Source organism: Coptis chinensis, chromosome 7 (assembly GCF_015680905.1).
Source record: "Coptis chinensis isolate HL-2020 chromosome 7, ASM1568090v1, whole genome shotgun sequence".
In the NCBI taxonomy this organism is placed as follows: Eukaryota; Viridiplantae; Streptophyta; class Magnoliopsida; order Ranunculales; family Ranunculaceae; genus Coptis; species Coptis chinensis.
Genome location: NC_141462.1, coordinates 20,250,777 through 20,276,226, shown reverse-complemented (window position 1 = coordinate 20,276,226; position 25,450 = coordinate 20,250,777). Strand labels below are relative to the sequence as shown.

Below are 25,450 nucleotides of genomic sequence, written 5' to 3'. Positions count from 1 at the left end.
TACAACTACTACTCTTACTACATTCTTCTACAGTTGAATTTGAATCCATAAAAAACTCACTTTCTTCACTTTCACTTACATCACCCCCTTCTTTTCTTTCTTCTATCACTTCCACTTTCTCAATTACCAATCACTCCATTCCCACTTATTGACTTAAAACAACATTGTTCATACTCAAATACTTGTTTTTAGCTCAAAGGGGTTGATGAAATATATGTATAAAAAAACAAACAGTGTTTTAATGAAAGAAGTAGTTGAGCTTTCACTACTACTCTTACTTTTTCTAGTATACTACTGTTTTTTCTGTTAAAAAACACAAAGGTGTCTTGATCGAGTTAGTTGTTGTGCTTTAACTTTGTTAACATTGAGGACCTGTTTCAAACATTCTACTTGAAAAATTGATTAGCAGCCTCATCAAGTCATAATCAAGTGAGCGTATGCGAACGTTTAGAGTTGGCTTTATTTTGAGAGGGCGTAAAATGTGTCTTGGCTGCTGTCTATCTGTGCCCCCACCCCCTTAATGGTCTCTCCCTCTTCTCCACCCTTCATCTCCCTCCATCTTCCTTCTCTCATCTCCTGATCTTCTCTTCATCTTCCTCCTTCATCTTTCCCCCTCTCATCTCCTGCTCTTCTCTTCATCTTCCTCCTCTCATCTCCTCCCTTGCTACGCTCACGCCCCCACTGCTATGCAGTTATTCTAGTAACCTTGATTATATTTGTTAGCTTGCAATACACATTGAACGTTGCATGATGCAATCCGTTGCTGTGTTGCACAATTGCACCATCGCATTCCTGTCCACATGTTCTTTTTTCTAATACGGATTGCCTCTAAAGTCTAAACTAGAACTAAGAAGAAAGGGCACGAATTAAAGTTAATAAGCTAAAAAGGTGTGTCTGTCTGGTAGCTGTTCCTGCGTTGGAGATTCTGAAGCTAGAGAATCACACTCCCAAAATCTAGTTATACTGAAACACCTGAAAGGCTGGAATGCTCCTAAATTTTTAAAATTAAATCCCAGTCAGTTAAGCTATTAACACAGATGCACTTCGCGTCTTCACCAGATTAGCGGGTCTTATTCAAGAACCCATAATGGAGTGACACCATTGCAAGTCTTTTTAGCATTGTTCAACAATTTTATATACACTAAGCAAAATTGCAGTGTCCCATCTCTGGAATGCAATTTCCAACTATCGGAGTATACTTGTCATGACATCGCATTTATAAAAAGTTTTGAGTAGGAATGATAGTCTGATACACTGGTTGGCATATTAAAGCAAAAATGATCATGTTCTACAAACCTGACATTAAGAACTTTTGCGTTCGATGGGGCCTCTCTTTATTTCAGTTTAACCACCACTCCAGTTTTTCCCCCACACCCATTCAAAATAGAACAATGTCTTCTAACGGTTGCAAGTCATCTTTCAAATAAGAAGCCATTATAACAATGGAGAAACCTGAGGTATACCGTACATAGTTACCATGTGGATGGACTCACACAGTTGCTTAAACAGGGAAAACACCTACAACTCCTACAGGCCCATTTGTGCCATTTGTTTACTCTAACTTTTACTATCATCAAGGAGCACTAATTCCCTTGGACTAGAAGTTCGGTGGACGGTGGTTAGGACCAAAGAGTGGAGCCAACAAACTCAACCATAGCACATTCTTACTCCCTAAAATAAAGAAAAAGAGTACCAGGTTGGAGCTAATTATGAAATTTTTTGTGCTAATAGTAGCTCATCAGCTCATGTCAATTCAGAACTTGATTATTACAATAATATGTTGTGCAAAAGTTATGTACTTATCTGTGATTGCAAGGCAAGACAGGGAGGTGGTCCTGTGCTAAATGAACCCATGGGCAGGGACTACCGGACTAGGGTGCTGCATCTTACCACTCTTTTGAGGCCAAACGGCCAAGCTGTTTCAAGTTTCTTTTCCCCTCCTGCTAAAACCTAACTATACGCGTAACTTAAACTGCCTCTTTTGGTCTGTGGGGCACCAACAAAGCTAGTCAGCTACTTCCAAATCTAACATTGGAACCATATGGCATTTCGAGCATGTAGTAGGCCAAAAGAGTTCAGCATTCTCAACAACTTGTAAAACCAGAGAATTCAATTCAATTCAGTTGTATATTTTTTTGATTGTATTCTAAAGAGGTTACAATTGTTTATATAAAGATTGCTACAAATAGAAACAAAACAGTCGGTGGCTTGAGAAACACGGGGCACAGGGTGCTCCCTGTTTGTACTGGAGAAAGGCATAGGGTGCGCCCAAGCTACTGGACTTCGGTCATGCCTGAGGCGCGGGGTGCGCTCCATCATGCTAATATCTGAGCTCGGCCTGCGCTCTATACATAAAAAGCAATATACAGCTTTCTACACTCCCTCTCAAGTTGGTGCATAGATGTCAATCATGCCCAACTTGTCAACTGAGCTATCAAACACCTTATGAGATACACCTATAGTAAGAACATCACCTAATTGCTCCTCTGAGGTTACGAACGGAAAACGAATAACCTTCCTGTCAAGATTTTCTTTAATAAAATGACGATTAACCTCCACATGTTTTGTTCGATCATGCTGAACTGGATTATGTGTAATTTGAATGGCGGCTTGATTATCACAATGTAAATCCATAGGCTTTTGAAGCTTGAAGCCCAATTCCATCAAGACAGTACGGATCCACAATAATTCACATACTCCGCGTGCGGACCTCGAAATTCAGCCACGTGACTCGATCCGGCAACAACTTTCTGCTTCTTACTACGCCAAGTTACAAGATTTCCACCAACAAAAGTGAAATATCCTGATGTAGAACGTCTATCAGTTCTATCACCAGCCCAATCTGCATCTGTGTATCCTACAATATCCAACACATCATACTTTCCAAACAGTAAACCTTTGCCCGGTGCCTTCTTCAAATACTTTAAGATACGAGAGACTGCATCCATATGTTCTTCACTAGGACAATGCATAAACTGACTCACCACACTCACAGCATAAGCAATATCAGGTCTAGTAGGAGAGATAAATTAACCTTTCTACAAGACGATGATACCTTCTTTTATCAGTAGAAACTTGATCAGGATGAATGGCGAGTCCATAATTCATCTCAATGGGTGTCTCCATTGGTTTGCAATCCAACATTCCTGTTTCAGCAAACAAATCTAGGACATACTTTCTCTGTGATAGTGAAATCCCCTTTTCAGATCTTGCAATTTCAATGCCCAAAAAATACTTCAGTTGTCCTAGATTCTTCATTTCAAATTCTGCCGACAAATACTTCTGCAATTCATTTATTTCCTTCGGATCATCCCCTGTAACGATCATGTCATCAACATACACAATTAGAGCTTTAATCTTACCATCTTTGTGTTTGATAAACAAGGTATGGTCAGAATTACTCTGTTTGTACCCAAAAACTCTCATTGACTGTGTAAGTCTTCCAAACCAAGTTTTTGGAGACTGTTTCAAGCCATACAAAACCTTCTTCAGTTTACACACCTTCCCAACATCTTTGGGATGGTTCTTCACACCTGGAGGCATATCCATGTATACTTCTTCCTCCAAATTCCCATTTAGGAATGCATTTTTCACATCAAGCTGGTGTAAAGGCCAATCTTTATTTGCTGCAAGCGAAATTAAAATTCGGACCGTATTGATTTTCACCACAAGTGCGAAAGTCTCCTCATAATCAATTCCATAACGTTGTGTATATCCCTTGGCAACCAATCTCGCCTTATATCTATTAATAGTTCCATCTGCATTAAGCTTCACAGTAAACACCCAACGACATTCAACAGTCTTCATTCCAACAGGCATATCAACTACCTCCCATCTTACATTTTTTTGAAGGGCTTCCAATTCTTCATTCATTGTTTTCTTCCATTTTGGATCTTTCAAAACATCTTGCACGTTATTAGGAATAGATACAGTAGATAGTTGATTTATGACAAGTGCATGTGACTTAGAAAGGCTATGGTTAGACATAGAGTTAGCTATAGGATATTTGGCATTGGCTTTGATGTCTGGTTCATATTGTTTCTTAGGAACTCCCTTACTAGTTCTTTGTAATTGTCTAGTTTCAAGACTTTCTAACTCAACAAATTCATTAACGGTTATAGGAGGTACCTGAGGCGGATCATTTTGATCGAGATCTTCAGTTATTGATGTAGAGGGGGAAATGTCTTGTACTACAGTTTCAGATACATCTGGATCATGTGCTTCTGTCTCTACTGCTACAGGATCAATTTTTGCTTCAGGAACTTCAAATCGTTTCTCCAAGTGTTCCAATTCCCCAAAGACATTAGGATTCCCTTCACCGGCACTCTCCCCCTGAAGGGAATTATGGGAAACTCCCCCTGAGTAATACGGGTCGGATTCATGGAATGAGACATCAAGAGATATATGCATCTTGTCAATAATTGGATCATAACACATATACCTTTTCTGAAACTCAGCATAACCTACAAAAATACACTTCTTCGCACGAGGATCAAGTTTACTTCGTTCTGGTTGTGGGATATGAACATAAGCTGTACATCCAAACACCCGAGGCTCCAAATTAGGCATAGATGGGATAGACAAAAGTGTATGGAGTTTCTGATAAAGATTCTAAAACTCAATTACCCGTGAGGGAGTACGGTTTATAACATAGGCTACTGATTTCACTCCTTCACCCCAATAGGATCGAGATACATTCATGCCAAACAAGGAAGCACGAACAACTTCCAACAACTGTATGTTCTTCCGTTCGACTAAACCATTTTGTTGGGGGTACCAGAATTGGAGGTTTGATGACAAATTCCAATTGACCAGCAAAAATCAGACATGAGGCCATTCACAAATTCGCCACCATTATCGGTGAAAAAACCGATAGATTGGTGATCTTTGTGTCGCCACCATTTTGTAAAACCAAGTAAACATCTCATATACATCACTTTTGTTTTTCAAGAATGACACCCAAGTCATGCGAGTGCAATCATCAATAAAAGTCACATAATAGCTTAACTCGGAAAATGAAGAAACTTTGGCAGGACCCCAAACATCGAGTGAATTTTCATAAAAGGAACCGGACATCTATTAATACTTGGTGAATATGAAATACAATGGCTCTTGACCAGTTCACAAATGTCACAATGAAACTCATAATCACTAACAACTGAAAATAACTGAGGTTGCAACCTCTTAAGATAACTAAACGAAAGATGACCTAACCTACGATGTCAAAACCACACAACTTCTTTTGCATTTTCGACCCTATTGACCTGATTAGCTTGCCCCAGAGAATTCTTCTGTTTCTCTCCAGTTTCTGTCAAATCCAGATAGTACAGTTTCCCCCTTCTAACACTATAACCAAGGACTTCTCGAGTCAGAATGTCCTGAAAAACACAGAAGGATGGATAGAACATCACAGTACATGTAAGTGCTAGAATGATTTGACAAACAGACAATAGGTTATAAACAAGGGATGGAACAACTAAGACAGATTCAAGAGTGAGGGTTTTAGATAACATAATAGAACCTTCTCCGCTAACCGGAGTTGGAGTGTCATCTACAGTAGAAACAGCGGTTTAAGATGAAGCTCTAAGACTTTCCACAATGCTAGGGTTATTTGTCATATGGTCAGATGCACCCGAATCAATTATCCATGTACTATTCGAAATAACCTTACCATTCATACATGATTGAGTTACATTAGCCGAAGTATGGTCTGGATGTCCATGCACAGCATTCGCAATGGCAGCCTTACTTATATTCTTTCGTGGCCTCTTTGCGAAGTCCCACCAATCAGGATAGCCAATCACTTCATAACATCTCTCCTTGCTATAACCCAATTCTTCACAAACACTGCACTTTTTATCTGCATAAGGATTGGATTTACCTTTAGGGTGGCGTGAAGAACCAGAGAAACCGGGTGGAGTAATTGTCTTGCTATGAACAACCAAGACAGAAGATTCAATTGATACAGCACGCCCCATAGCATGTTTCTCCGATTGCACCTTGCGAATATAAACATAGCTTTGCTCCAAGGAAAATTTAGGGTCCTTGCGAAGAATCTCTCTGATCATACTCTGAATCGAGTCCACGCAAAAACATATGAACCCGCAATCTGGACATTGTTGACGTGTCCTAGACTACAGCTACAACATTGTTATTATGGGAGGTCACCCTTTGATCAATCTCCTGGAACATGGCCACCAATTCGTTGTAATAGGAAGGAATGGGTCTCCCATTCTGCTTTGCTTCAAAGCACTTCGTATTCAATTCAAAAATTCGAGTTTCATCAGAGTCATCATAGGTCTTCTCCACAGCCTCCCAAATGTCTTTTGCAGTAGGAAGACGAATATATCGATTCATAAGAGAAATCTCCATAGAATCAATAAGCCAACTTTTCACCTTTTTATTATCTGTTGCCCAACCTTCATATTCGGTCGAATTCATATCCGGTTCAACCTTAGCGCCAGTCAAAAAACCAATCTTTCCCTTTGCTCCAATACGCATCCGCATAAGAGGAACCCATATGGTATAGTTGGACTCATCTAAAGAGATAGATTTTGGGAACACTGAGTTGTCTTGTGGGGTGTAGTGGTGATGAATGACGTTTGAAGAATTGTTGTGAGCCATTGCAGAAAAAATAACAAAAAAATTAGGTTTAGGGTTTAGGTTTTGGAAAAAAAATTAGGTTTGAGATTCAAAGATTCACGGATTCAAGGATGGTTTGATTAATGATTGTAATACGCAACGGATTTCAATGGTTTGGCTCTGATACCATGTAGAACCAAAGGATTCAATTCAATTCAGTTGTATATTTTCTTGATTGTATTCTAAAGAGGTTACAATTGTTTATATAGAAGTTGCTACAAATAGAAACAAAACAGTCGGTGGCTTGAGAAACACGGGGCTAAGGTGCTCTGTTTATCTTGGAGAAGCTAGGTGCTTCTAAGCTACTAGACTTCGGTCATGCCTGAGGCGCGGGGTGCGCTCCATCATGCTAATATTTGAGCACAGCCTGCGCTCTATACATAAAAAGCAATATACAGCTTTATACACAACCTGTGTGATCTAAACTAGGTTACATTGACACGCCGTATTAGACATGGATACGAATTGTCAGACACGGCAAAGTATCAAAATTCGAGGTAAATTACATGCAATATGTGTCCGACACAGACACGTGGATACGTATCAGACACGGATTTTTTTCAAAATATGGCATGTCCATGTAACCTAGGATCTAAACAACTTTAAATTGAATTCTTCTGAGTGTTTTGTGATAGTCTAGGCACTATGTATAAATGTACCTCAATACTGCACCTGTGATCTCCAACACTGAACGGACTTTGATGATCAGACCAGATTGACCAGCAAGAAATAAAGATAAATATCAAATAGCTTTAAGCAAAATGAGATGTAATTGTGTTCTTGTTGTAAATATAAGTGTACAACTAGATGGCAGGTAAGGAGAACCAAGACCAACCTCTCATTCCACTGTAGGATGGCGATTTGGTTTACTACACTCTGAAAATGTGTGCCATCTTTAGTTTCAGTTTTTCAGACCGGAAGAGTCCTGAGCAGGAAACAAATCCATTTAGGACTTCAATATTAGATCTGAAAAGTCATGTTCTTGCCTACAAATGACCATTAGAATGTCAACAAAAGCATTTCTGACGATGCATTAGGCATTATATTTCCCCGTACACCTGGCTAGTCAAGATTCATGAGCTACAGTTCTACATTAAATGTCTTATCAACTGGGAAGCTCCTCCATTAAGCCCTATCAAAAATAAGTTACAAAATATTATTAAGGAACTTCACGAAACAGCAAGAGTAAACTTCTAGACATTAGAATAAAGCCTAATTCACCTGCGATATGAACAGCTCAGCATCAGTTCGCTTGAGAAAGTGTATAGAGTGGCGTGCGAGATTTGGTGATTGATCGCTAAGAAACACATCACCAATATCATCAAGGACCCTGACTTTGATGTAAGGATCCTTTGGGGGAACCATATCCTGGTGATTATACGATAACGAATCAAAACTACTAATCCATGAGTACAAATCTGTGTGCTTGAGTGTGTGCATATTTAAACATACATGGACAGAAAGAAAGCTTTCGACTCTCTGACAGCATAGCCTGTTGAGTCATAACGAAAGCTACTGATCATAATGAGAGCATGCTTCAATACTTGCTATAGCTTACATCGTCAATCAAGCCTAACTCATTCCCTTGCCAAATAATTTAACTTCCTCACAAGGGAAAATAATTTTTTCTTAGAAACTGATTTAACATCAATATTGAAATAAAAAATGAAACTTCAGTGGCTGATCAATTACTCTAACAGCTAAATATCTTATGACGGTCAACAAGATGCCAGTTCTTCCACCTTATCTTTTTGATGCATTTGACACATTTACCAGTCCTAAACTAAGTTCAGTATTCCCATTGGACATCAACAATTATGGCTGTAGTTGGAATTGTGGGAAAGCTGCTTGTAAATTGATTTTGACCCATTTTTGTTTGTATAAAGCTAGAAAAATACTAAGTTACAGCAATTCCATACATGCTCCAATATTATATACACTTACACTACCACTGTGTCAGTCACTCAATTGTGTATGACAGACAGAGGGATAGAAACTTACCACAGTCAAATCAACTTCCATCTGTGACATGTACGACTCTAAGGCTGCAGAGTGATTCTTGAAATACTCTTCCTCTGAGTAGTTAACCTTTTGCTGAACTTCTAGTGGGAGGACAGCCCCCACCTTCCATCTCAAACTTTGGATAACTTCTGTACGATTGTACCTGGTTAGTAGCAAAATCATGAGATAAGAAAATAAAAAGATGAAATAAAGCAATGAAAGGTAGCCAGAACCCGTTTCCTACAAACAAATGAGCACGGAAAGAATACTCACACGTAAGCCATAAGGCAACGCTTATTACGTATTAAAGCAAGGTGGTGAATAACAGCACCATAATGGTCTGCATTTCTAGTTGTTTGTATGTCCAATCCTTCTTCTTGGATTTTCCTGTCAATAGATTATATAGAGGACGAATACTGGAAATAGTTAGAGACTAACTGATGTAGAACATTAGTCGAGTCTGTCAGTGTCATAAGTGTGTGCCTATGTTCCCTCTACATGTTATGGGCGTGAGCCCCTTAGTTGAGTCCAAGCTTATGGTTCGAGTCCATTAGTTAGTTGGACACATATCGTGTTCCTATTGGTTTATGCTTTCTAGATTTACTTTAAATAATAGACTTGTAGTTAGGGTTTCTGGAGTTGTGTTTATGTGTGTGATTTGTGATTGAGAGATTCAATAAAAGAGTGATTTTTAGGTCGTCTTTTAATTGTGTTTCAATTAAAGTGTAGATTCAATTAAACTGAAGCTTCTGCCAGTAAGATCTACATTATCCTCTCAATGAAAAACGTGAGGGTGTACCCCTCAATGATGGCGCCGCTCGGCTGCCGGCAGGTGTTGAAGCCCCCCTATTGGGCGCTCCACCAATTTTTGATAAGTACGAAGATCCGATTTGGGAAAATTTTGTGACTCACTTTGACAAACGAAGTGATTTGTTTTTCAAAAAAGCACGATTGCAGATTTGGATTTCCTTAAAGAAAGTCACATATGTTGGTGAAGTTACAAACTTTCAAGACGAGCCATTGGTACCAAAAAAATTTGGTGCATCTTCTGGTTATTGTTTTCATAATCTGTGTGCAAGAGCATGTTATGGGTTACTAATTTTAAGCTAGGAAAACTGCTACAAATGAAAAATTCATGGTCAGATTCCTTCCAGCTGGGGTATTGGCCGATTTCCTAAAGCTTGTAGACGTTGTTCTCTTTACCTAAAGTTTTTGTTTATTAGAAATTCGGTAACGAATTTTTTTCGGTTGGGGAAAGTGATGTAGAACATTAGTCGAGTCTGTCAGTGTCATAGGTGTGCGCCTATGTTCCCTCTACATGTTATGGGCGTGAGTCCCTTAGTTGAGTCCAAGCCAATGGTTCGAGTCCATTAATTAGTTGAACACATATTGTGTTCCTATTAGTTTATGCTTTCTAGGTTTACTTTAAATAACGGACTTGTAGTTAGGGTTTCATGAGTTGTGTTTATGTGTGTGATTTGTGATTGAGAGATTCAATAAAAGAGTGATTTTTAAGTCGTCTTTTAATTGTGTTTCAATTAAAGTGTAGATTCAATTAAACTGAAGTTTCCGCCAGTAAGATCTACATTACTAACATAGTTCTTGAAGAGTATCAATTGCTTGCAAAATTCTCAAAGTCAAGACATAATTGGGCACAACCGCACAATGACACAGTAATAGATTATAAGGTTCGGAAAATGATCGCAACATGAAGATAGCCTGGGCAAATATCCTATACTGGTAAAAATGTTCCAGAGAATATGAGCGCTTATTCAACTGTGTTTTGAGTGGAAATTGGGTGAGATGCGTCAGTTCTTTCTATTAAGATTACGTTCTCTTTTCAGATTTCCTGTTTTTTTCTCCTTCCTACTTTGAAACTTGAATATCAGAAGGAAAAAAAAACAATCTGCTTTACCATTGTTGTGAGCCTAAATAGTCACCTGACATAATGAGTACTTTCCTATGGCCACACAGATTCAACATTACATTTCCCATTTTTAAGCATTATGTTTTAGAAACTAAAAACGAGTTCAGCCCAGCCACTTGCACTAGAGGATACACGGTATGGAAATACTTTCAAATTTTTAAATCTGTCGCTCTAACATTTATCTGATAGTATGATTTTTTGAATTCTAGTTATAATCTAAAAAATAATATAAAACATTAGGAGGGGTTGAATATAATTTGAGTGACATGAATGAGGTTTTCTAAATTATTTTAAATAATATGAAGCTAAGTATAATTTCAATAAAGTGAGAGAGTTTTTGATAAATTATTTAAAAAGGAGGGAGCCGATTAGAATAATTAAGGGAGGTGGTTCTAAAATCATAAAATAGAGAGATTACAAATATACAGTTCGGTTGAGAAATTTTGCTCCTAAAAATCCGGCTATCATATAGTGTATACTAGGTATAACCCGTGCCTTCAGCACGGTTGTCTTTAGGTTTCTTAAAAAAACAAAGTTAATATATATAATTACTCAATATAATTTGTTTAATGTTCACCAAAAAAAACATATATTCCTATAAGACATGTCAACTTTAACATGTGTAGTTGCAGTTTTTGACTTAATTGAATAATTTTTAATTATATTAATATGAGCTCTTATGGTCAACACAGTACATATTTTTATTTAGATACTTTAGTAGGATTTTTTTTTAATAAAAAAAATATAGTTAATTGTTAATGATGTTATTATATCCAATTGATCTACATTTCTAGTGGCCATGTTTATTGGTATAGTTTTTTAAATCATGGAATATGTCTAGAAACTTGACAATGGTATATGTATTTTACAAAATAGACCTCTTTAATTAAATATATTGCATACAAAGACACAATATATAGTTAAGGAGCTACTTAATGCTTACAATTTGCAAGCAATGCAACTTGTACAACTGACTCCCACCAAATATCACCTTCAATAAACTTCATTAAATATGTGTCTACTCTTTGTACAGATAAAAGTAAAAAACTTTGATGAAATAAAATACACAACAATACAATATTAACCAAATATGCATTAAGTTAAACCCATTCAAAGGTCAACCACCCATAAGGTCAAGCTTCAGTGATGATCCTTCAAAAATGCCAACTTTTACTTATACTTCTAAATTCATTTTGGGAGGTTCATCAATTTCCACAATCCACTTGTATTCGATGGACTATAAGGTTGGTGGTACCTTGTTGTCAAGCCAATGCAAACACCTTATACTAATTTCTCTTGGGCATTCTTGATTGAGACGTGTTTGATGCAACTGGGTGAATACCCATTCCAATATATGCATTAGCTAGGTGTTGCAGTCCTGTGGAAAAGAGTAATGTTAGACTTTAGGAGGCTAAATTTCTCATCTAGGATTATCCGGAAAAAAAGAGCAATTTAACATCGCTCGACTTTAAGCTCGATCAAGTCGGCTCAGCTTAGTGAAATTTCCACTATTTGAAAGTACTTATAAAAACAGATCTAGCCATCAACTTAGTCAAATCTCAAAAAGTCTGCACTACAATAACTGTTTTTGGTTCCCAGTTGATTCGAAAATTGTATCGATTTCAAATACCATAAGAATTCTATAATTCATAGATTTTTTCCCGGCTTTCTTGAGAAGAGTCCTAGGGATTCTTATTGTATTGTGAAAAAGAGATGCATATGTGTACATTTAGTCCCAAATTAGGTATGGGGATTGTGAAAATCTATTTACGCTACCTTCTGAAAATTTTGGTTCTACATGACACCACTCATGAAACCATTTAATCCAACAATGGAGGATGAGTAACGACAACAACACAAAAATGAAATCTTTTCAACAAATTAGTTAGCATATACGATAAAAAAAACATTCATTCCATTTCAAAATCTATAAAGAAAAGAAAATGACCTTTATCTTGGAAACCACTATTGTGGAAGTCACAAACATACCTGTAAAAAAAAGGGAAAATAAAAAGTCTGACTTCAAATAGTGAAGAGTGACTACAATGAATACACACAAATCATTCCCAAACCAAAAATTGGTTTTATAGACATGTTGCCATTGCTAGCTTCTTATATACGTCTAGTCCATATAATATTCTACTACTCAAAAAACCCTAGCAAGAATCATTAACACCTACCATGCTAGCCACTACTTCTTCCACGAACAAATTCTAACTAAATCAGGGTAAACTATTATGCTTATATGATGACCCTCAATGCAATTAAATTTGAAAGCGTCTGACAAAGAAAACAAAAGTACTTCCTACCATTTTCTTGGATACATGCTATATATAAAACAAAGTCAAAACATTTGCAATTAATTTAGGATCATAACCCTATTCATCAATAATAGGTTGGTGCTAACCTCGACCCGCATTACGGTATGTCAGCACTCAATGCATGAACACTTGGCGATTGTAATCTTAAGCACATACATAAACTATTATTCTTAAAGATGTGGACCTGAAAGTATAAGATTCAACAAAAGTTTAGAATGAACATCCACACAAAAAAAATGTTAAACCACAAAAACACGAAGTACAAAATTGGTCATATTATGAATAAACAAATTCATTCTTCAACCATATATGAACCGCATAAACAAACTAATATAAATGACACCCAAATGCCTCAACCCCACTAAGCTATATGTATATTAGAAAATAACATATTGAGATAAGGAACAGGAGTATTTCTATCCAATATTATCAGGTGAAAGGGAATGCCTGGTGCTCTAGGCTCCCCAAATTGTGTTTTTGATAACAATTTGCCTACGGAGGCCAACCGGTTCAATCATGAAACAATGGCCACTACAATTATTAGGAGATGAGATCGAGTATCCCTTGTACAACAATAATCCTCTCTTATTATCTTCCTGCTCACCCCGCTTAAGCTATTATTGTTTTAAGGTTACCACCCCATGCTTTATGTTGCCGCCTCCGCCTTTAGGTAGTATCGCTTGTATGTTTGCCAACCTTTTCAACTACCAACTTGCCTCTCATGAATACACAATTCAGTATGCAAACACGACCACTATATACTATGGCAACCCAAAGGGCATAGTTTTTAGTTCAAACCATACTATTTTGCAAAGCAGGATATAATTAAGAAAATCGACCCATGTAGAAACAACCACGACAAACCATGGAAAGTATAGTCTTAAGCATCTTTGGAAAAGAAAAATAAATATGAAACATAACAAAGTCTATGTAAGGATCAAACAACTGCCGGTTGCAAGACTTTGAGTCTACGTGTGACATAGTTTTTTTAGTTCAAACCATACTATTTTGCAAACATATATAATTAAGAAAATCTGACCCATGTAGAAACAACACGACAAACCATGGAAAGTATAGTCTTAAGCATACTGGAAAAGAAAAATAAATATGAAACATAACAAAGTCTATGTAAGGATCAAACAACTGCGGTTGCAAGACTTTGAGTCTACGTGTGATTGGAACAATTAAAATTAGAAATAGGATGCCCATACCATTTCTATGGAATAAAATAAAACCTAGAAGCCTATGTTTTCTTACAATGCTTCTTGTCTCGTTTTAAGGCTCACTCAACCAACTTCTTGTGTTTTGTATTCTTTCACGGCTCTTTCCTAAATATATGAAGTCAAAGTAATAAATTAAGGAGGAACATCTAAAATTAATGTCATCTTTCACTTTTGCTTTTTTTCCAAATCTTTTGGTAAAGTAAAGGCTATATAGTATGTAATTTTTTTCATGAGTAGTATACCTTGTTTAGAAAAAACCAAAGTTTAGAAAAAATACTACAAAAAAGAAAGAGAAAAAAAAAAAAACATAATTAAGAAACCGTAACTTAAAATGAGCAAGTATGACACTTCACCCCAAAGAAATCTGAGATCCATGAGAGACTGATGAAGTGGGATAAGGCGTCTTCAACTCAAATAAAAGTACAGTAAGAAATGAAAGTATATAGTCCAATTCATGCCAACGAAACATTAAAAATCTACCGAGTTTAGTCCTTTCAAAAAGAAAAAAATAAAAGAAACAGAAAATTAGTGGTTTAGTAACTATGCAAGGGTTTGTAACGTGTGTTTTGAATTTATTATCCTTGATAATGCTACTTTTCAAGCTAACACTATAAACTCATTCCCAATTCATATTGTCTTCTACTCAGTCACCTACACCATCAACATTCATAACTACTCTGAAAATTAGCATGTACTAATTTTTTTAGCTAGATCAAATAATTGCTTATGGATAGTGATGTAAAATAAGTCGTCACTATCACTATTTGAACAATGATGATAAAGATATTCTTAATAGATAAATTCAAACATGCACGGTCTAATAAAATTTCATGTGATGTAAGCGAGATACCTCGACAAACGATAGGAACAAAATCGCAAACTACATATTCAAAATTGATATGGCAAAACAATACAACAAAAACTCTATTTAATATCAAACCTGGGTGGATATAAATTATTTGCCATGGAGAGAATACCAGCACCAGTATGTTTCAACTCGGGTTTTATCTCATCAAATTTCTAACCATTTATTGATTCGCCACCACGACTTGTACCAGTAGGATCTCCACCTTGCACAACAAAATCCTCAATAATGCGGTGGAATTTGACATTGTCGTAATAACCTCTTCGAGATAGCTCAATGAAGTTTCTACAAGTTCTTGGAGCATGTTTGTAGTACAACTCGATAGTGAATGGACCCATGGAAGTTTCTAGTGTGACCTCAGGTGGTCCACCTTCTACACATGTTGACTGTACTCAATCCCAATGTGTTAAGATCCAGTCCACAAATGCATGGTTCTGCCAGAGTATAAGTAGACCAACAATGGATGACCTCTTAAGCTTATCAATAGTTTCTCCACAATGTAGCACTTGTACTAAAATAAATAGCATAATACGACAAAAAAAATGGAAAAAATACAATTAGTAAAGTACACACTTTTATATCAAAAAAAGAGAGAATGGGTTAGAGTAGTTAGTTAGGCAACTAAATTGATGCATATTTCATCGGAGTCGTTGCTTGAAAAATTGTCCATATGTAATATTTTAGAAATACATGTAATAAAAGGATGAATCATAGTCCATATTGCACAAAGTCTGTATAAATAATTGAAGATCAATTTCATCAAATAGATACTAATCAAAGCAAAGGAAGGACTCAAAGACACCATAGTGCTAACCCACAATGATTGCAAATCAAGAAGAGAGAAAGCACAAGTGTTAGTATTCAACACAAACTAATTAGCCCATCTCTCATTTCTCTCTACCTTACTCTTTCTTTCCTTAAGTTTCTAGTTCCAACCAAACCTCAATAAAAGGCCACTGATTTCTTGTGTTTTTTCTACCAATTTTGTTCCTAATTAAACATACATTTATGTCTCTTTTACTTCTTGTTGTTCTTATCTTTCCCCTGTCTAGCTATTTAGGTAACTTCTCTTAGCATATTTCTTTCTCACGTAGTGCTACATCAAATTATGGCAGAGTGGAAGAAAAAATATTTGGCATTCGGCCCACAAACCACAAAAATAATAAAAATCACATGAATCACAACCAATACGCACCCAAAAATATATATTAAAATGTCGGCCCAAAAGTTATGTGCAATGTAGGAACAAAAATACCCAAATCTATCTGTACACCAGGTTCCCCAGAAAATCGTGTGCAAACATAAAGTCTTATGTTTCTTCGAACATCACTCACGCATACCAAAAGCAATGGACAGAGGTGACAAATTGTCACAGTGATTTAATCTTCGATGTACAATCCAAGGACTTCCCTGATGTAACTCTCCTTTCCTCCATTAGAACTGAAATTCTTCAGTAAAGGGAATAATGAAATTCCTACTTAATTGGAACAACAAAAAATATAAAAAGGACCAATCATGGAAACGTGTACATCGAAAAACAGTTTTCACATTTATAGTTATGTACTATCTTGAAACTCATTAGAATTTAGAAGGAGCTATGTACCAAAGAAATTCTGAAATTTGGACGAAAATAAAACAAAATCACAATAATTATATCAAATCCCATAATATTGAACTACTTAAATTTAGGGAATACTTTCGCAATTCGTACCTTTTGAAGACCTTTCATGAGATGGTTATAGCAAGTAACTTTTTGGAAATCAAGAACAGATGGAATATCTCACTAAACATGAGAGTGATTGTGTAGAGGCTTATATTTATAGTGGGAGAGTTAAGAGACTCCATTAGAGGCGTTTTCGGTTTTCAAGTCAATAAAGAAGAAGTTAATAGAGATTAGAGAGGGAGTTACGACAAAGAGAGTTTAATTGCCCAAGAAGTTCGCGGGTCTTTAAAATTGGGCGTCGGGGTTTCTTTTCTAAAATACATGTTTTACTCTTATCCAAGCCCAAGCCCAAGCCCAAGCCCAAGCCATTCATCTCACTTGAATCCTCCATCATATCTTAGGCCTAAATCCTAATACAATCTTGGCCACCCATTTTTGGAGAAGGCAGTGGGAGAGATGAACAATTTTGGGGCTTTAAACTTGACCTCACCAGACCATAGTAATTAGATGGAGAGCATTGAGGGTTCAAAATATATTGTTTGAGAGAAAACTTTTAGATTTCAAAAGCAATTCAATTCATCCACCCAAAAAAATTCCATTGTATTATGGTGGAAATGGACGTTTCAAAATTTCTTAAATGGTGTAGAAATTTAAATATAACTATTAATACAGCTGTATTTTTTTAGTAATTGATTAACTTTTTTTAATACAATCCTTAAAAGCACTTAATAAATGTCATTAATACTTTTAAATGGCATTGAATAGGAGTTTCAAAATGTTCTAGATCGTATATCTGTCCCAATCTAACTCAGATCCCCACGCGATCCCGATCTCTCTTTGTCTTGCCATTGTGTTTTATTATAATAGGCGTAAAGGGTCGAAATCGAAAACTAATTGAAGGGAAAGCAAATTGAATCATGTAAAGAACACCTGTTGGAATCACGGCAAGAAGAGTTCGGTTAGCTGAGGCCGAAAATCTAGAGCAAGAAACAAACAGAGAACATGAATTGTTAAATGAACAATTAGAAAAGATGGACGGTGATGTAAAGAAATAGGCATTAGTAATAGAAAAGCACCTCTTTGAACAATGCCGAAACTGGAGCGAGAGTTTAGCGATTTGTGAGAGGGCGAATGATCCAGGTTTTATACTGAGAGTAGAGGAGCAACGTAAGGGAAAAATCATTGTTGTTTTAATAGCAGTCAGTATTGGTTATTTTGGAAGGCCAAATGAGAGAGAGGAGTTACAGTATCTGTGAAATTAGTCGTTGAGGATAGGCATTTTTATGAGGATGTGAAATTAGTGGTTGTGAAATTAACTCATGCCGTTTCTTTGAGAGCTTGAAAGGTGGGAGCGCTAGACTATACTATTAGTGGGAGATGAAGTTGGATCGTTCGCTCACTCAATTTAATTTATCGTGCTAGAGTGTAGTGTGGTTGAAGCCCAAGCCCATTCAAATTAGATCCGGAAGTCAGTGTTTAGAATGTATATATTTGAGAAAGAAAACTCATAAATTAGTCGTTAACTTTGTTTTAAATGCAATAAATAGGAAAGAGCCAAATGGGAAAGAAGAGCAATTTGATTTATGCCCATTATTTTTTTAGTAATTGAAAATTTGATAATATTAAGAATCCAATGTACAACCAATGCATGCATTGCATTGAATTTGCATTAAAAGAATTCCCTCATCAATTAATAAGGGCCAATGAAATTAAATTGATAATATTAAGAGTCAATTCTCTCATCAATTAATAAGGGCCAATGAAATTAAATTGATAATATTAAGAATCCAATGTACAACCAATACATGCATGCATTGAATTTACAACATTTAATTCATTAAATAAATCTGTTTAAATGCCATTGAGAATTAGAAACGGTTTCAAAATGATATAAGTCATACACGTGTCTCTCTTCAGATCCCCATGCACACCTAACTCAGATCCCCACGCGATCCCGACCTCTCTTTGTCCTGCCATTGTGTTTTATTATAATAGATATATATATATATATATATATATATATATATATATATATATATATATATATATATATATATATATATATATATATATATATATATATATATATTTTTTAGCATCATTTCTCTAAAATAAATCAATTTCCCACTAATAAAACCATTGAGCCTCCCAAATAGAAATGATAACGGAATAGGCTTTGATCAACTAAACATTGACCACAATGAAATATTTGATGAAGACAGTGGTGGTGACATACCATCAAAGAAGGTAACTTCTACTCGAGAAGTCGAAAATACTACTAAAAATTACGACTTTAGTCAAAGAGCTATGCAATATTTAAAATAACACACCAGTGAGAAAGAATATCAAATTAGGCATCATTAGATCCCAAACATTACTTACTTCATCGATATCTATGTAACAGTGGCGTTACCCGACCAAAACCTTAATACAGCACACAACAAAGTCATGAAAAAAACATATACCTCATCATGCCCTGAAGCTCAATGTGGTGTGCATCACATTCTTTAATTACTTGATCAAAAGCGTCAGTCTACGAAAAACATGTGATTACAGATTAGCAAAAAAGAAAGATAAAATTGAGGTATGATAAATTTGGAGCTTACATCGAAAGAAGAAAGTTGACCAGGCTCATTGGTGGAAAAATCTTTCAATAATTGAGATGCCCTTCTTCCATACATCATCTATTTCGCTTCCTCTTTTTCTTTTTTAACAATAAATACAAGAAATAGAAAGGTATTAGAAATTTTTTGAGAGGGAAAAAATCTAAACTATTATTTCGAAACCCGGCCGTCTTGACACGCGTTCTAAATTTCGGATGTGAGGGTGAGTTTGGTAAGACATTTTCCATGGTAAATTTGAAGTGTTTGACTGCAAAATATTCAAGTAGAAGAAATTTACATCTTTCTACTTGGCAAAGGATGACTTCCAGACATTTTTGCCCTATGATGCAAGGAGTTTTGTGTGATTTGTGTCGTTGTGTACATGCCAGTGAAAGAAACTGCTCTGTTTGTTGTAATTAGAATCCCACTTGAGAATTTAGAGTTTCACCCTTTGATGACCATGTAAATTTTAATTCGGATTGTTAGCTTGTTAATTAATTAACTTCTATACAAATAAATAATTAAACACTAAATTACCCCATTGCTAAATAGATGAAAATTTACCTACTACAGTAGTTGTATCAAGCAAATCTGAAACCTCCTGAGCTGATTTTGTGGCACATTTCAAGATTAAACAATTGAGTAGAGATTGAAGAGTCACATTGAACCAACTAACAAGCCTAAAATTAGAGTGGGGATGGAACCACTTCCACAAACCAAACCAAACCAAACCGCACCATAAAATTAGAGGTCGGAAAAATTGGATGATGATAAGATCAAAATTCATATTCATATTCATATTCAACCAGCCTTATAAATACTAATCTAATTGACTATCTCTTTCACACATTTAATTGACCGCGAGTTCTGTTTCTACATACAAATTGTAGAACATTATAGCCAAGAGCCCAAGACAATGAAACTCTCTTGGTCTCTTACCGTCCTCTTGGTTCTTTTCCTTATCGCCTCTCATGGTAATATTCTCCAATCCCCTCTCATTCTCTCCTTCCCATTTGAAGGCTTTACGTGATGTGATTAAAGACTTTTGGACTTTAGTTTTTTCCAGCTTTCTTGTCCATTATATAGTGATGAATGATCACAACCATTACCAAAGTTCATATGGACTCGTTTAAGGCTCATTCAGATGGAATTATGTTTTAGTAAAGTTGCGAATGCACCCCAATTTGTCATGTCTACTATCCATTCGATGTCGCCAATACATTTGGCTTCTATTTTTTGGTAACTGCAATATATTTGGCTTCATATAGGCTGTGTTTGGTTCAACGAATTTTGATTCTCAAAGAAAGAGGAAATCCAGAAACTAATTTGCCAGAATCCATTTTTGAGGAATGTGTTTTCTAGTTGTTTGGTTCACAATTTTAAAAACTGGTCCACTGGATCAAACCCCACCTAAAACCTGATAACCTGATAACTCTATACACGAGTGATTTTCTAGTTCCTCTCGAGCGACGAAGATGGAATAACTTCAGCAAATCTCGGCCGACAGACAAAAGGAAAGCAACTTCTCTCGTTTTAAAAAGGATGTTGTTTTTCTCAATAGTGGCCCTGAATGGAAAATGTTTTCTCTGTTTATCATTTTCCGTGGTCTACCAAACACCTAATAGAATTTAGAATCCAGGAAAACATTTTCTTTTCTCCCATTTTTCGTGAACCAAACGTAGCCTTAGTGTGATATGTAAGGTGGAATTTGAGCTGAGCGGTTCGGGCTCCGCGTAGAGCTCGGTTCGAGTTCGTTCATTTAGTAAATGAGCCAAGCTTGAGTCTATATTATAACTGATCTAACAAACGAGTTTGATGAAACTCAGCTCGATAAGTTCAACTAGCATCATTGTAGTGTAAAATAACCGAGCTACTCGGGCTCGTTCATATATTATATGAGCCAAGCTTGAGCTTTTTAACATAGTGAAGCTCCAATTAATTAGCTCAAATTCCAAACCCGGTTAACTATTTTATAATTTGTTGGTACTAAGACTCGAATCTTGGGTAACTATTAAACAAGTTAGGATCTCTACCATTACACCACAACAACTTTTCTATAGACTAAAACTTTGGTTTATTGGAAAATGAAATGGTTCTAAGACCACCTAGGCCACTAATGAAGTTGTGAAAATGTATATACTAAGTGAATTATATAATATTTTCAACTTAAGTATTGACCCACTGGTTGAACCAGTGACCCACTAGTCAAACCAATGACCCAGTGACCCAATTTCTTTGCTGGGTCAGTATTCGGACTGAGGCTGAGTCCAATGGCTCTCTATCCCTTTAAAAATAGTGTTAAAGTTAATAAAATAGAACTAAAGTCAACAAAATAGAGCTAAAGTCAAAGGATTTTATTCTCTATCTCTATTTTACTTTCTATATATATAGAGTAAAATAGAGATAGAGAAAAATCCTTCGACTTTAAACTAATTTTCATTGACTTTAAACAACTTTATCGACTTTTTAATTTATATTTATTAACTTTAAAACATTTTATTAACTTTAACACTACTTTTAAAGGAATAGAGAGCCATTGGACTCAGCCTGAGTCTGATAACTATGTGATATGCCCACTTTTCAACAATTTATATTTTCATAGATAGCTGTTTTTTCGATAAATATTATGTAAAATATATATTAATTAAGCTTCAAAATACAAAGGTTCACCAACCAAAAAACTTGGCGGAGACTGTACACCTGAAAATCTCATGGCCCATTGAGCTACTAAGTGAGGCTCACCATTTGCTAATTGCTATCGATACTTTGTACTAAAATCCTGACATCGATTTCCAATAACATTTGCAGGGATCATCAATGGAGAAGCTAGAAAAAGAAATTGGAAATGGAGGAGCAGTTGTTATACAGGTGGGCCATTCCCAAAATGTGAGCTTCTAAACTGTAGGACTCATTGTCAAGATATGAACGGTCGTTATACGGTCAAAGGAAGTTGTGCTAGCGATTATGAATATTGCCACTGCACTTGCTGAAAATCTAGATATCACTATCCGTTACTGAAAAGGATTGGAAGCAAGTAAATGGTGGACCTCATGTTCATTAGACGGATTACTATCATAACCAAATGTAACTTCTTATATTGTATAATAAATTAATTACAAAAGTGTGTGACAAATGCACCAAATTATATTTCTTGACAAATGCACCCCTTTAAGTTGCATAAGAATATATCCACACACATGGTTTTCTGGCGGGAAACGAAAACCGTAGCGTGAGAGTGTGATATGAATAATATGATTTACTCTAATACTTCTAAACATTTTGCTTATATGGCAATAAGCCAATAAGTGGTGGCACAAACACGTACTCATAATGTTTTCGGTGACTGATCACTGATCAGAGTCTATTAACAAACTAGGCTGGATTATTGGTTTCTCCAGCTGATGATGCAGAAACCTCTTACACAGTTACACTTCTCCGTCCCGAAGAGGTGATCGATCCCAAGCTGACTAGCTGTGTCTTGCATGTATGTCAAACATCATGTCTCGCATTAAACAAATTACTTGTTGGTATACGACTAACTAAATTGATTGTCAAGATTCGTGATAAGTTGATGGTGAAAATTGTGAGTACATAATAGCATTAGCAATGCAGGTGACTATTTTCCCTTCCTTATCACCGCCACCTCAGCACTTATTTACTCCATTTTTACCAAATTGGTGAAAACCAAGGTGAAGTTGTGCAATGCAGAGGTGAATAAAATATCTCGGACGGGATGTTAGATTCCGTCTGGAAGTTTTTGATTGAGACGGAATGTAATATCCAGTCTGGTTACTCAATATGAACAGACGCGAACATGTTCCATTTTCACTTTCTTCCCAGCCTCCATTGCGATTTTCAAGCCTTCATTAACAACTTTATATCACAAACATCCATTCCTAATGACTTCTCCACCCCCCCCCCCCCCCAATGCATCCCCACCAACCTCACCACATGAAGAGCGTAGTAAATGGTTTGGAAGTTTTAAAATTAAAAAAAAAAAAAAAAAAAAGGTTCGTCGTCGCGAACGCAAAATGTGGGCGAGGAGGATGAGGGTTCAATTTTCCACCGCGTTGTGAAATCGAGGAACACCCACCATTAGCGTCAACTTCGGTCCGACACGTAACCAATCGAGTGGCGGAGTCTCAAATAAGTTTTAGATTTTTTTTTATGTTAATTATTATTATTTATGTTAGTTTATATCAAGTTTGTTGTTATGTAATTAGTTTGAATTTGTTGCATTGTTTTAAAAAAAATTAGTTGTAATTATATCATATTGCGTGTTGGTTGAATGTAGGAAGTACACCTATAGAAAGTGCATTGTGCACTTTCAAATATTGTATTGTGGTGGCGTTCTATGAAGTCAAAAACGGATCCTAATTTTGCCACGGTTACCAATATTATAGCCACCACACCATTTGGGAATTTTTTGAATTCTAATTTGGAACAAAATGATCAACCGTTGTTGTTTGAGATAGTTGAGCGGTGGTGGCAAACTACCCACACATTCCATTTTCCATGGGGTGAGCTTGGGATTATCCATCTTGATTTCACAATGCTCACGGGTATCCCAATTGGTTATGGAGATGTCGTTCCTTTTGATGAAAATTTAGAGGTTTTTACTACGGCGATGAGTTTCTTTGAAGGTTTTGATTTGGATGAAGATGATAAGGAAGACGGGTTTTTGAGATTATCGGCTGAGCAGTTTAAGGGAGGAGCTATAAATATGAGTTGGTTTACTTCGAGATATTTGAATAGACTCAAGGAGAAGCCGAAAGACTATCATATTAGTAAGGAGTCGATCCACGAGTATGTACGTGCCTTCCTCTTCTACTTTGTTGGCACGGTATTATTTGGATATGCTGATAGTTATTTACGTATTAGGTGGATGGCCGCTTTCTTAGACGTAGAGAGGATGTGGGATTATGAGTGGGGTCAATCCATCTTGGCATACCTTTACCACCGGGCTAGACCTCATGATTGAGACGAAAAGCCGCTAAAAGGCAATTTCATGCGGCTTTGTTTGGATTATACCGGTAAGTCTTATTTATTAAGTTATTGTTTCATTTCATTTATTTATCTAATTGTTAATGTTGACATGTCTATATATCTATCTATATATCTATCTATATATATATACCTAAACCCCCTCTTCCTATTGATTTATTATTTGTGGTACGAACATTTTCGTGTGATGCATCTTGTGTTGAAGAAGTTGGAAAAGGATGAGACTCATGACCTGATTCCACGTATTCAAGTATGGGGGCTTCATCGTAGGAAGAGGGGGTATGGGGATCTATCGCATAATATTCACAACACTCGTCAGCAGATTGAGCTTTTAGGGGCTACCCGCATTGAGTGGCAACCCTGGGCCGAGTCCTTCATATTTCAGACCCCTTATGCGGATATTCGGATGTTCGAGAACACCGAAGTCGCATGACTATCCTATATATGTCATAGAGCAAGGTTTTTTTCTCAACGGCGAATGATACTTATAGGGTCAGTAACTGCATGATACCTTGGGGTTAGATGTTGGCGGCAAGTATCTGGAGAGATTGTTATACCTTACCCACCACTCATAGATATGACAGCCTCTGATATTCTTCCTGCTACTCTTTCACACTATAGAGCAAACCCAAATGATTGGCCAGATGCATCAGCTTTCATTTTTACGGGAGACTATGACTTGTATTAGAAGAGGGTTAGTCGAGGTCTCTTGCTAGGTGCGTTATGAAAGGGTTACCTCTGAAGCATTGAGGCCCGACATTCATTTCTCAAAAGGAGTGGAGTTGCCACAGTTACAGCCCAGGGTGTTTCATGATATTCACATACCGCAAAGAACTTCACATATATTTAATGAGGATGACCTTTGGCACTGGAGCATGATTACTTCTCAGGGGTAAGATATGAGCATACCTATTCCACCAGTATATGTCGCAGTGGTAGCAGATTTGTCAGTACAGTTTGAGCAGTTAGCCGAGGTTAGTATGATTTGAATTTATTCATGATTTATTATTATTATTATTATTCACTATAGCCCCTAACATGCATTTGTTTTGTTAAACAAGATGAAGTAAGGTCGGAGCTCCTTAACTATAGCTCTCTCAGTTATGTCATGCGTGCGCCCTTCATGGAGTCCTCTCGTCGCAGTTTTGAGTGCTTACAAGAAGAGAGGAATCGAACTTTGCAGTTTCAGAGACGTGTGCAA

The 25,450-nt window shown here is 36.4% G+C and overlaps 3 protein-coding genes and 1 long non-coding RNA gene across 6 annotated transcripts; all 4 read right to left on the bottom strand.

The window, feature by feature from the left end:
• Positions 1-5,052: 5,052 nt before the first annotated feature.
• LOC147486513 (uncharacterized) lies at positions 5,053-6,896 on the bottom strand. Its single transcript, XM_086573202.1, has 2 exons — positions 5,672-6,896; positions 5,053-5,378 (listed from the first exon to the last, which is right to left on the bottom strand). Exons 1-2 carry the CDS (start codon positions 6,066-6,068, stop codon positions 5,347-5,349), a joined length of 429 nt encoding a protein of 142 aa, XP_086429328.1. The 5' UTR covers positions 6,069-6,896; the 3' UTR covers positions 5,053-5,346.
• On the bottom strand, positions 6,130-6,624 carry LOC147486514 (uncharacterized). The gene has a single exon (XM_086573759.1). The coding sequence runs from the start codon at positions 6,622-6,624 to the stop codon at positions 6,130-6,132; it is 495 nt and encodes a 164-aa protein (XP_086429885.1).
• Positions 6,897-7,372: 476 nt separating the features above from the next.
• LOC147486511 (uncharacterized) lies at positions 7,373-19,949 on the bottom strand. 3 transcript variants are annotated; one of them, XM_086573199.1, is made up of 7 exons: positions 19,810-19,949; positions 19,249-19,346; positions 19,108-19,175; positions 8,917-9,030; positions 8,644-8,806; positions 7,864-8,010; positions 7,373-7,774 (listed from the first exon to the last, which is right to left on the bottom strand). In XM_086573199.1, the coding sequence occupies exons 2-7, from the start codon at positions 19,324-19,326 to the stop codon at positions 7,748-7,750; spliced, it is 597 nt and encodes a 198-aa protein (XP_086429325.1). In that variant the 5' UTR covers positions 19,327-19,346; positions 19,810-19,949; the 3' UTR covers positions 7,373-7,747. The 3 variants fall into 3 exon arrangements, with proteins under 3 accessions (XP_086429325.1, XP_086429326.1, XP_086429327.1); XM_086573200.1 differs by lacking the exon at positions 19,810-19,949 and adding an exon at positions 19,544-19,561; XM_086573201.1 differs by lacking the exons at positions 8,917-9,030; positions 19,810-19,949 and having other exon boundaries at positions 19,249-19,509.
• On the bottom strand, positions 11,739-15,681 carry LOC147486512 (uncharacterized). Its single transcript, XR_015201588.1, has 3 exons — positions 15,055-15,681; positions 12,519-12,559; positions 11,739-11,948 (listed from the first exon to the last, which is right to left on the bottom strand). It is a non-coding gene; the product is annotated as an uncharacterized LOC147486512 (long non-coding RNA).
• Positions 19,950-25,450: the final 5,501 nt, after the last annotated feature.

What these genes read in the sequence shown, in the direction of transcription:
- LOC147486513 (XM_086573202.1), bottom strand. Translation starts at nt 6,068, where the DNA reads ATGATCAGAGAGATTCTTCGCAAGGACCCTAAATTTTCCTTGGAGCAA. An exon ending in AACTCAATCATGTATGAATG is followed by an intron (nt 5,379 to 5,671) that starts GTAAGGTTATTT and finishes TGTGTTTTTCAG; the next exon opens with GACATTCTGACTCGAGAAGT.
- LOC147486514 (XM_086573759.1), bottom strand. Translation starts at nt 6,624, where the DNA reads ATGGCTCACAACAATTCTTCAAACGTCATTCATCACCACTACACCCCA.
- LOC147486511 (XM_086573199.1), bottom strand. Translation starts at nt 19,326, where the DNA reads ATGATGTATGGAAGAAGGGCATCTCAATTATTGAAAGATTTTTCCACC. An exon ending in GTCAACTTTCTTCTTTCGAT is followed by an intron (nt 19,176 to 19,248) that starts GTAAGCTCCAAA and finishes TGTTTTTCGTAG; the next exon opens with ACTGACGCTTTTGATCAAGT. An exon ending in TGGAAGTTGATTTGACTGTG is followed by an intron (nt 8,011 to 8,643) that starts GTAAGTTTCTAT and finishes TATAATCACCAG; the next exon opens with GATATGGTTCCCCCAAAGGA.